Raw genomic sequence first — 12,571 nt, 5'->3', positions numbered from 1 at the left:
ATTTGCTCCAAACACAATTAAAGTATCAGTGCCTCAAATGGCACCGAGGGATCGTAATCATAATGGCATGGTTAATAATAATAATTCAATAACACCCACTTGGTGGAGCTGTGATAATGGCCGATGCTATGATAAAAACCTCTGAAGACTGAAGGTTGATTATGCAAGTATTCAGTCATGCTGCGGAAATGCTTACAGGCTAATACTTGGTATATACTGGGTGGGATGATGTGCACTTGCGATTTTGTAACAGAATCATTCCGCTTGAAGAGTAGAGTTTACACGTACACATTTCATAACTATCGGATGACATTGCAATTGAGTACCTGATTTAAAGTGAAGAATATGTTGCAGCTCTCAGTCTTCGAACTGACGGGCTCCTAGATTTAATTCCAACAACCGAATATTTTACATAACAGATCACCAAGTTACGAAGTTACAAAGTACTGCCATAGGAATCTTGGAAGATCTTGAGGTGATCATTCTAGAGCTCTTTGGTGGTAACTCTTATGGAACTTATTGAGGCAATCATTCATATGATTTATGAATTTTACGATACACAGGAAGACCAGGAAGTTGTTGCGAACGAACACAATAGTCATTTCTTTTTTTGCTTTTGTATCATATTTTAGGTCTACGCCATGTATTGAATATTATCTTTTATTGAATTAGTAACATTTAAATTCTTCTTTTTTTTTGTATGTTGACTGTTATAGTTGAAAGGATGATAAACCATGAGGAAGTTTCCTTCTTGAAGAGTTTTTAAGTCCTTTTCACCTTTGTCTTCAACACAGTGATGTAAATGAAACAAATCAATCATGATATTTCTGTTTATTATTACAAACAACCCCTTACAATCCTTAGGCATATTTCGTTTTTCATTTATGTCTTTGCAATTTATCCATCGAATCCTTGATGAACTTAAAGTAATATTGCACACTCATATATACTCCGTATTCTTCCACCTGACCATATGGTGACCAATATAATACTGATGAAGCTACTCCAAAAACGGTATCACCAATCAGTAAAGGTCCACCAGAATCTCCCTGAAAGAAATGATAAAGAGGATAGTAGAATAAAAAGTTAAAGGTCTAAGAAGTTAGCAGCATTTCAGATATTTCTCTAAGCAGTGTTGATAAATAAGGTTGAGCATACGAATAGGTATGTATTAGCTTGAAGAAATTAACCTACTTGCCCTTCAAGCTCATGAGTTGGATATTCTTCTCATGAATAAACATTCATTTAACTCTCTTGTTTTATAAATATCTAACTATTATTACGCAGTAATTTTTCATAGGTGAGTCTCTCTTTGACAGAAGGGTTATGTCGTTAGTTTTTCCCAAAACTCGCCTACTTACTATAGAATAACCAAAATGGAGTTAACATCCATCCATGTCCAATATACGATCCCATGAAAATATACTAGTACAGATCTGCAGATGTAGAACAATTGGGATATGCTATTGAATGTACCTACTTGTGAAATTATTCGTGGCCAAGTGTCTTTTTTTATAGCGTATTTTTTACCGCATTTTCACGCCTGTAAATGCTATGTGAACATCAAACTGATAATTACAAATTTGAACAATCTTCAGAATAATTTAGACCAGTTTTCGAAATCATTTCAAAGTTTTTCATGTTTGTCTTTCAACTTTATTATTTCGTAAATTTAATTCAAGTGAATTTTGACGAAATGGTTTATTTTGACAAGTTCTATCTTCTGTTGAAAAATAAGACGCCCCTATAAAACATCTGTCTACATGGTAAGTTTTTGACTTCTACAGGTTGGGCAAAATTGGTGATACCAGAATTACAACTTTTTCAACCCAACGAGAGAAAAATGCATGGCACATTACGGTCGTCTTTTTTCGAGAAACTAATAATGCCATCAACTGCATTACTCTATCTTCTTTTGTTTTCGAGTTATAGGTCAAAATTAAAATTTCAACTTTGGTCATTATCTCCGTTTCTGTTTAAGGTAGGATGTTGAAATGAAAACATTATACAGACCCTTTTTTCATAGCAATCCAGTGGCTTACTATGATTTTTCCAACCGGTATATTTGCTGAGCTATAACAAAAAGATGTATTTTTTCTTATGAAAACAGTAGTTTAAAATGACTCAGAAAGACTGAGGGTGATGTATAATATATTTCTGAAAGGGTAAAAAAATGACGATTGTTTCTAAGTCATTTTAAACTACTGTTTTCATACGAAAAAACACAACTTTATGTTATGGCTCAGCAAATATCCCTGTAGGAAGAAATCATAGTACGCCACTGGATTGCTATCAAAAAAGTGTCTGTATTGATTGTGTCTTCATTTCAACATCCTAGTACAAACAGAAACGGAGATAATGACCAAAGTTGAAATCGCCCAAATTTAAATTTTGGCCTATAACTCAAAAACAAAAGAAGATAGAGGAATGCAGTTGATGGCATTATTAGTTTCTCAAAAAAAGGCGACATGAATGGTACATTCATTCTTCTCTATCTCAATGGGTTAAAAAGTTGTACTTCAGGTATCACCAATTTTGCCCAACCTATACATATATTTTAACAGTAGATTCTTTAAGTCAAAAGACAGACTTTTTCCAATTCGTCCTAGTTGAAAAGATATTAGTAGTTATTTTAAGTTCTCAAAATGAGCTATGCCAGCCCTTGAAAAACAGAATTCCCTTCAGAATAATGAGCTAAATCTATGACAATACAGAGAACATCAGACAAAATATCTCAAAGAAAAAGTCAAGGTTTCCCAACTATATGGAAATATTCATTTTCTTACTGTAAGGAAATTATATTTCCTTACAGTTGTTAGTCTTATACATAGATGATTGAAAACACGTTGTTCATAAGGAATTAATTCATATTTTCAAAATCTCGATGCATTTCAGAATACATTTCAAAATCAGTTTATATTATATTTACAGTTATTTGACAATAAGTATGCCATTACAATATTTTCCGAGAAAAAACTCGTGTTTTTACTCTTGAGATAGTCCATAAAACATTTATGTATATTCGTACTTTTCTCTTGATTTTTTTTTTGGCAATAATTCTTATGGGGCAGTATTCAGACGAATATGTTTTGGGAGGATACATCCCAGGAATTTGTTTTTAAATCTGACTCTCATATGGGGCTAGTTACACGGTTCGTATCAAGTAGCTTCGAACATGCATTATATGAATTGAAATTTCTTTGTTGCGTGAATGAGACTCCTTTCTTGTAATGATTTTTTTTTCTACCTATCCTAGAGACGGGATCACCACTTTCTGAAACACCCTGTATATGTATAAGTCAAGGACACACCCTGTATATGTATAAGTTAAGGACTCACCCTGTATAGAGCTTCATGAGTAGGTTCAATACTGAAAATTGCTACTTACAGTTGCAATTCCGTCAAATCCATGCATTTGCTCGACAAGAATTTTCTCTTCAGATTTATAACAATCGAGATCCCCACTTTCACTGATAGGTAGACTTATGGTTTGCAGCACGTTTGCGGGCTTTCCTAGTTCGGTTTTACCCCATCCCTTAAGAGTTACCATCCCTCTAGGTGGATCATCTTGATCAGGATTTGCTAAGCTCTTCGGAACTACATTATCTATCGGACGTGCCAATTTTCCCACTGCAATATCGTTGAATATTACTCCTGTTCCTACCATATTTGGGTCAACATATTCCGGATGAGTAATGTAAGATATCACTTCTACTTCTTCACACTCGTCGCTGTCTAATTCGGAACATCCATATATGACAGTAGTTCGCTGTTTTTCGTGTCTAAAGCAGTGAGCCGCAGTTAGAATAATCTCTGGTGATATAAGGGTCCCTGTACATATAGAGGGAGATTGTTTCAACAGAAGAACGGAAGGATCTGTAGTATTGTTCCCATTTTTGATCCTTTGAGCCACTTTGTCTGCCTGAGGTGCGCCTGTAAAAGAAATTATGCCATTTTGATTGTAATAAAATTGGCAATAAAACTCTTGGGATCGGACACGATCAAAAGGATGAAAAGATACCCCAGACTCATTTTGAGGGAGTAAATGAGGATATTTTGAAAATCTTTTCTTGTGGTGTGTGTAGGATGTTCAAAAGCACTATTTAAAATTATTGTCATATATACAGGGTGTTCGAAAACAAAGATATAGACCAATGTTACACTTTTTTAAATGTAACACCCTATATTTGACATCGAAAATGGAATGGCAAGCTCAAGTTATGTTGAGTTTCTTCAGATCACATTCTAGCTCAGAAGCACCCTTTACGAGATAATTGCGAAAAATCGAAAATATGGAGTTTTTTTAAATATAGCAATCAATGAAGAAACTAGTTACGCCAGGGATACAGACAGAATTTTTTCGAGTAGACAAGTTGGCTACTCCTACATATAGAAGAAATTTTCAACTCTGGAATATACAGAGTGATCATAATTAATTCACAAACATCAACTACAAATGATCGTCGAAAACTTTCTTATTTCATATGGCACACCCGGTATTTCTACATCTCGTTGAACGTAAAAATTAATTTCGAAACTATCTTCATAAAATTTTCCTACATCTAAACCTGATAGTTTCTGGGCAATTTTCAATTCAAAACTAGCAAACCATTCTCGCCATGATCTCGTAAATGGTTCTTCTAAGGTTTAAAGTGATCTGAAGAATATCATCATAATTTGAGCTCGTCATTTCATTTTTGAGGTCAAATACAGAGTGTTACATTTAAAAAAGTTTAACTTTGGCCTACATCTTTGTTTTCGAAGACCCTGTATATATGACAATAATTTTAAATTGTGCTTTTCAACACCCTACACACACCACAAAAAAAGATTTTCGGAATATCATTATTTACTCCCTCAAAATGAGCGCCGCGTCTGGGGTGGGCCACCTGGTATATAGGGTGTCTCCAAATTCCCCGTCAAATCTAGGCAAAAATCATGAAATTGTCAATAAGGTACCTCTGAAACTCTTTTACACAGCACGCTCGAATCGATTCAGTAATATCCTAAAACAAATTTTGATGATGAGACATTTTTAGATCCGTTTTTTTAACGGTGCATCCAACGGAGTTATGAAAAGTATATTATTCATGTACATACCTACAAAACATAGCGTGAATGATAATAATAATACCCCAAAATTGGAAAACATTGAGAGGTAAGAAAGAGAATACTTGGTTATATTTATACGTAAAACCTCCAGTTTGAAACGCATTTAATTTAAATTTTTATACTACCTTCACAGTTATACAGGGCGAGTCTTTGACTTGTACAGGGTGCGGGCAAAATTAGTGGTACATAGAGGAAAATGAATGGCACATTAATTTCGTCTTTTTTTGAGAAACTTATAATGACATTAACTGCATTCCACTATCTTCTTTTGTTTTCTTGTTATAGGCCAAAATTGAAATTTGGGCGATTTCAACTCTGATTATTATCTCCGTTTCTGTTTGTGCTAGGATGTTGAAATGAAAACATTATTGAGACACTTTTTTTATAACAATCCACTGGCGTACTATGATTTTCTCCAACAAGTTTGTTTGCTGACCTATAACGAAAGTTTTTCGTATACGTAGTTTAAAATGACTTAGAAAGAATCGCTATTTTTTTCCGTTTCAGAAATATATCATACATCGCCCTCTGTCTTTCTAAATCAGTAAACAGAAAACAGTAGTTTAAAATACTAGTATAAGCCACTAGATTGCTACCAAAAAAGTGTCTGTATAATGTCTTCATTTACAACATCCTAGCGCAAACAGAAACGGAGATAATGACCAAAGTTGAAATTTCAATTTTGGCCTTTAACTCGAAAACAAAGAAAGATAGTGGAATGCAGTTAATGGCATTATTATTTTTTGGAAAAATTAAGACCGTAATGTGCCATAAAGTTGTAGTTCAGGCCACCTGCCCCCCAATTTTTTTCTTCTACAGTTTATATACCTCTTGAATATGAAAATCACCCTACTTTAGGAAACTTACCAAAAATGAATCCCAATGAGGCCAGAAAAACAATGTGGCCCAACATGATGGATAACTGATTTGGTTTGCGGAAATTTAGCTTTTTATTGAAAAAAATTACCATAAAACTTTTACCTACATCACGAAGCTTATCAATATGTTTACAAAAGACAATTGTTTTATGGATTCCACGACAACGTTATCGAATGTAAATATCACTATAAAATATTATTATTCCCTCGAAGATACTCTGCACGTAATTTATTTACCCATATTACCCGGGGAATAAAAAGATTGGATCATTCTACTATTCAACACTCAAATTGATTGCAACGTGAAGAAGAGTGTGGTGCACTGCAATATATCTCAAAGTAAAAAGTATGCGAATATCGGGTTTCAAGGTGGGTTCAATATTTGAAATAATTGGAAACAATAACGATAATAATACCTATTCTTTTCGCATAAGGACACAATATATATCGTGACTGCACTAAAACTAAACATCTCATTGATAACACGACTCTACAAAAAAAATTTCCTTCTTTGTCCTAACATTTATACTAGGATTTTCCGGTTAATTATAATAATAAACGAAAAGAAAATACCTTTTTTTGATATAAAGTTTGCTTTTGTGATAGTTATAGTATTAATACTCATTCTTCACGCGATGAGAGTGGGGTGTTTACCTTTACAAAGTCCCGCTAGAGGCCACTCGAGTCATAAACAACGATCAGGTGTTCTTTACAAGCCAAGACAAACTTCAAATGTCGTCAAGAAAGTGTAAATACGATGCCGATGCATTTTGTTTTATATGTGGTCAATTTATTATAATTCGTGACGTGAAATACGAATTAAAGACATCTCACGTTCTCTCTGAAGCCTATGAAGCATATTTTGACTTTCCTGTTTGGAATCAAGAATCAAGACAAGCCATGGGCTCCACATGTTGCTTGTATTGTAGTTATTGTAAATGATATCGTTGAATCAGTCTCCTAAACACAGAAGCAAACTTTTTCATGCCATATATTTTTTTTTCGTCTAATTAGGATCTAAACTATCGAAATTTTATGCTTTGCAGTCAAAGTCAAATTTTGTGTTGACCCGTGTAATTATCGTTCATTGTATGTATCTATGAGTATTGCTTTTTGTGTTCCTACTTCATTTCTTCTCTTCTTCTCTTGAGGTTCACGAAATGTGAATTATTCAAAGCCAACCATTCTGTTATAATCCTTCATAAAGACCGAATATTTTGTCGATGATTTCTTCCACGTCATCTTGAAAGTTTTGTGTAAATTTAGGTGATCTAAACCTACACCAGTTGAATAACCTTGCCAAAACCGAATACTGGAATTTGTTAAATTTTTATTACAATTTATTACACTCCGTCCCAATTTTATTACAGTTCCCAATACCGAGCTGTCTGTTTGGTGTAGGTTCTATCTCAAACAACAACACCATTATCAAAATGCAATATTTTATTACACCAGACCACACAATGGTCTGGTGAAATATTATTATAATTTTCGGTGCATTCGGAAAGTCAGTTGCAATAAGTTTGTAATAATTTTAGTACAAATCCCTCTTTGTGGGAGTGGGAGTGTAGCTTTGGATAAGAGCCTACAGAAAATATGCATAACTCGGGAATGGCAAGTGTACTAAAATTCGGTCCTGATGTAATGAATTGTGATAAAAACTTAACAAAGTGTAGTATGCTTCTGGTTTTGGCAGGGTGATTTGGATTGTGTAAGTTTAAGTCACTGTTGAACCTTCAATGTAAAACGTTGAATCGTATAGTGAAACAAAATTTCATCCTTTTGAATTTGAACTATCTTTCCTCCTTTCGGATAAAACAGTCTGTATAACATGAAAATCTTTATACGTAATCACTACCACATACTATAAAATTTTGGATAGAGCCTATAGCAAACAAGCATAATTTGGGAATGGTAAGTGTTATTAAATTTAGATCTCATGTAATAAATTGTAATAAAAATTTAACAAATTGTAGTTTGCTTATGTTTTTGACAGGGTGATTTGGCTAGTGTAGGTTTAAATCACTGTTAACTTGCAATTTGAAACGTTGAATCGTAAGTAAAGAACTAAGATTTTTTCCTTTTGAACTATCTTTCCTCTTTCTGGATAAAACAATATGTATAACATGCAAATCTCTATTCGTTATCACTACAACTTCAAAAGTTAGAAGTGGGGTTGTAGGTTTGGATAGAGCCTACATAAAACAGGCATAATTCGGAAATGGCAAGTGTAATTAAATTTGGATCTGATGTAATAAATTGTAATAACAATTTAACAAATTGTAGTATGCTTTTAGTTTTGGCAGGGTTTTCAGCTAGTGTAGGTTTAAGTCAACCTTGCAATGCGAAATGTTGCATCGTATAGAAAATCAAGATTACTTCCCTTTGAACTATCTAGCCTCTTTCCAGATGAAACTGTCTGTATAAAATGCAAATTTCTGTTCGATACCTATCAGTATCATCACTACTTATTACTTCAAAAGTTAGAAGTGGAGGGTATAGCAGTGGATATAGAGCCTAAAGAAAACAGGCATAATTAGGGAATGGCAAGTGTAATTAAATTTGTTTCTGATGTAATGAATGGTAATAAAAATTTAACAAATTGTAGTATGCTTCTAGTTTTGGCAGGGTTGTTGGCAAGTCTAGGTTTGAGTCACTGTAAACCTTGCAATGCGAAACGTTGCATCGTATGCAGAATCAAGATTACTTCCCTCTGAACTATCTAACCTCTTTCCAGATAAAACTGTCTGTATAAAATGCAAATCTCTGTTCGATACCTATCAGTATCATCACTACTTATTACTTCAAAAGTTAGAAGTAAACAGTTATAATTAGGGAATTGCAAGTCTAATCAAATTTTTTTCTGATGTAATGAATTGTAATAAAAATTTAACAAAGTGTAGTATGCTTCTAGTTTTGGCAGGCGTAGGCGTAAAACTTGCAATATGCAAATCTTCCTCTTGAGCTATCTTTCCTCTTTCCGGATAGAACAGTCTGTATATAACATGCACCGTGGTCTTCCCTATGAGAACCTCGTGTTTCCCAAGTATTATTTATAACGTCCAATGATTAATACACGAAAGTTGTATATTTATCAACGTTGACGTCCACAGGCATACCAAATTCGAAAACGTAATCATCTCGGATATTAAAGGGGAACAACACACGTAGAGGTATCCTAACCCTAGACCGCGGTTGATTGCCCGCCTCGCCACGACCAGAGAGAAAGATGCCTCAACTAATTATTTTCTTTTGAAAAGCGTATAAATGGCTGCGAGAGCGGGTGCTGGTGCGGGAGGGGCGAAGGACCCCTCACGACTAGGCCAGGTAAGGGGAACACATTAACCATAATATCGGTGTCCCAGTGTGCCTTGATGATTCCCATTAATGGGCCCGATGTGCAGCTGTTACATTTTCCATGGACCAATCGGGCGGTCGTTTGCGGACGCGTATCGCAGACACCATATTGAGAAAGGCCTTGGGTGCTGCGATTTGGGGTTTTTCGGAGACCCGATGGTAGTCACGTAATGAACGATGATTAAATGAAGTTCTCTAGGAGGAAAGAAAGTTAATTTCCTCTTGGAACCTTTTTATTACTCTATCTTTCCGATACGAATTATGATGTATCTAAGGTTTCAATTTTTTCAGCAACGAAGGCAGGAAAATAAAGAACCACGCACCATTTTGAGGGTTCATTTTTAGGTTTTCGATTAAATTCCTGAATTTTCAGTAGATATGCTGTATATTTCGTCATTTCTGGCATAAATGCGGGCATTTATGGTATGATGGTAAAAAATCGTATGACTGATGGTTCTCGACTACAAAGATAAAAAGTGAAGCTGTGACACAAAATCTTTAACAATTTCGATAATTGACAAAATCCTTATTCATTTGGAGGGCCTTTCTATTCTGAGCATATTTATTTTCGTTTTTGAAATATTCAAATTGGAATTTTGTACAGAATTGGTCATTCAGTTGAACATGCTGTGAGAATAAGTCAAATTTAAACTAATTTGAATTAATTAAGTTATCAATAAGTGTCGAAAATTTTTATTACTCATTGGCCCAGATGCAAGAATGTCCATTAAGATTGAATGTCTCATTGTAATTTAAAAACTGCCACTTTTGAAGCGAATAATAGTGGATTAAAATTTTAATGGGGCATTAAATTTTAACGAACGTTCCTTCAACTGGGTGATTGACATTTATACAAAATATCGCAAAATATTTTCGGGCATTTAAAACCATTTCCCTTGTTATCCTCGCTCTTTTGAAATGCCGTTTTTTAGCAAATTAATGAATTTTAGTTAAGAAAAAATTTTGGATGGACAGGCAAAATGACTAATATACAGGGTGATACATTTAGAAAAATACAACTGTCATTCTCCACAACTTTGTGAGCAACTCTGTATCTTTCAATTTATCACACTACATGTAGATTTTCAACAACAGACATTTTTTGATAATCGACCGTTTTGGTAATTTTTCTTAACCCTGTGTAATGACTGTCGGTAAGCGAAAATGAGACCGAAGGCTCGTGTTGAAAATTACTTCGTATTATATTAGTATAGGTACAGGTAGAGAGTTTTCATAGGATTTTCCATATGTTAATAAAGGAGGCGTCTGCATGAGTTCTTGATTTGTACCTATATATGTGGAGGTGGTTGATGAGAATCCAAAGCTCTTTGTAGAGAGTATGTAGAAAAACATTGTTTTAATTTACATTCACTGAGGTTTTCGAACAACTACTTTGAATAATTTTAATAAGGGATGATAATATATACAATAATCTTGGATAATTATGAGCTATAATCGCTATCTTTAATAATAAACTGACCTGTGGAGAAAAATAGTTCGAAAATCGGCAATTTTAGGTATTTTCATGAAATTCTTATTATTTTGGAAACGGCACATTTTCGCTGAACTAATGTTGGTGTCATTCGATAGTATTTTGTCTATACTCTATCGTGGTGTGACGCTTAATTCACTAGTTTTGGAACACCCTGCATACTATTCTGTTGTGAGAATCTGGACACACAGATATTTTGTATTGCAACTTCATCAAAAAATTTGCGACTTTTTTTTTAAATCAGCAGTATAGGATTTCCTTTCCTTAATCGACGTTAAACAGTTGATGATGGTAAATTTATTGTATGATATCTTTGGATATTTCATTCAATAAAAGTTTCGGCAAGCATTCATCAGCCGTATTCAGGAATCAATTTTTCTGATGTTGATTGAAAAGTTGAAAAGTATTCTTTTTGGTGAAAAAAATAGAAGTATTCGAAGGAGCGAAGAAAATTACATGAAAAAGGTGCTCTCATCCAAATACAGAAAACTGAACCGTTTTCGAGTTATTTGAGTTTTTGTAGTAACAAGATGTCAGCAGATTCATTCATCGCAAGATACATCTCGAATATCTCGAAAACGGTTCAGTTTTTTGTATTTGGATAAGAGTACCCTTTTCATGTAATTTTCTTCACTCCATCGAATACTTAAATTTTTTCACCAATCCGAATTTTTTTAATTTTATTAATTTTGGAAGGATATATTTCCCCTAATATGTATTGGTTCATATCTCCCTAACCCATGGGAGAGTTGAACAGGGGGCGAGGGAGACTTGACCATAAGTTTGTTTATCAGGAAATCTTTGAAAGAAAACATTTTCCAATGACCAACGATTGCTTGTCTATATCAAGGTTTTCATCATCAGATATTGTATCAGCGTATGAAATACATATTTTCTATTTCAGAGTCACTCTCACTTATTTCCGAGATGTTTTTTACTTTTTTGAACCTTTGTATATTTTTTATATTTATTTATATTATTCAATTTTTTTTTTAAGCAAACTATTATCTAAGCTCAGTGCGAGAAACTTGGACCACTGATTATGTCTCTCGACCATAGCATGGGTCAAGTCTCCCGCACTATACCTTTTAGTTCATTCAACAGATGTTCTCTTGAAACTTTTACAACAGTTATAAAAAAGGCTCATCGTTGGTGAAACGATATTAATCAATGAAAGCAATAAAACTTAATAACACCACGCACCTATTAAACTTTTCAGACAGTGTAACAATCAAAAATTATTCAATTTCTTACTTCCTAACAACGAAATCACGTTCAACCCTCTCACTCCCCAACTGTTGTGATGGCGGCCAAAATGGAGCCGCTACTAGTTGTGCCTTGCTACGAGCATGTCGCAAGCTATTTACGATATACCTGTAGCGCGAAATTTGAATTGAAATATTTGAGGTGGTTCAAGTCTCCTATCTGAGCAAGTCTCCCGGACTCCCCCTACCAATAGACTATATTAGTGAGGTTAGAATCTCTCAATTGGCGGGAGATCAATATTCAAATTGCTTTACATAGGAATCAACTTCAAGATGGAATATCGCTAGCTAGAAGTGAATGTTAGTATAAAGACACGCAAAATTGGGTGCCCTCATTATAAGAGGTCGTTTCCAAGTACATTTTACATCACAATATAGTTTTATATGTCCTAAAATCAAAATTGAACACATTATTATACGGAATATATCCGTATGTCGTAGATCATTTCTGCTATACGTATACGTCA

The 12,571-nt window shown here is 34.2% G+C and overlaps 1 protein-coding gene across 2 annotated transcripts; it reads right to left on the bottom strand.

Moving 5' to 3' along the window:
- Nucleotides 1-816: 816 nt before the first annotated feature.
- On the bottom strand, nucleotides 817-6,087 carry LOC123307692 (mast cell protease 9-like). Of its 2 annotated transcripts, none has more exons than XM_044890097.1 (3): nucleotides 5,980-6,087; nucleotides 3,389-3,933; nucleotides 817-1,049 (listed from the first exon to the last, which is right to left on the bottom strand). In XM_044890097.1, the coding sequence occupies exons 1-3, from the start codon at nucleotides 6,080-6,082 to the stop codon at nucleotides 879-881; spliced, it is 819 nt and encodes a 272-aa protein (XP_044746032.1). In that variant the 5' UTR covers nucleotides 6,083-6,087; the 3' UTR covers nucleotides 817-878. The 2 variants fall into 2 exon arrangements, with proteins under 2 accessions (XP_044746032.1, XP_044746033.1); XM_044890098.1 differs by having other exon boundaries at nucleotides 932-1,049; nucleotides 3,340-3,933.
- Nucleotides 6,088-12,571: the final 6,484 nt, after the last annotated feature.

The sequence above is a fragment of the Coccinella septempunctata genome, chromosome 2 (genome assembly GCF_907165205.1).
Source record: "Coccinella septempunctata chromosome 2, icCocSept1.1, whole genome shotgun sequence".
Classification (NCBI taxonomy): domain Eukaryota; kingdom Metazoa; phylum Arthropoda; class Insecta; order Coleoptera; family Coccinellidae; genus Coccinella; species Coccinella septempunctata.
Note: the sequence above shows the minus strand (reverse complement) of the source record. Positions and strands in the feature narration are given on the sequence as shown.

What these genes read in the sequence shown, in the direction of transcription:
- LOC123307692 (XM_044890097.1), bottom strand. Translation starts at nt 6,082, where the DNA reads ATGGTAATTTTTTTCAATAAAAAGCTAAATTTCCGCAAACCAAATCAG. An exon ending in CTCATTGGGATTCATTTTTG is followed by an intron (nt 3,934 to 5,979) that starts GTAAGTTTCCTA and finishes TTTCTTTTACAG; the next exon opens with GCGCACCTCAGGCAGACAAA. An exon ending in GATTTGACGGAATTGCAACT is followed by an intron (nt 1,050 to 3,388) that starts GTAAGTAGCAAT and finishes CATTTCTTTCAG; the next exon opens with GGAGATTCTGGTGGACCTTT.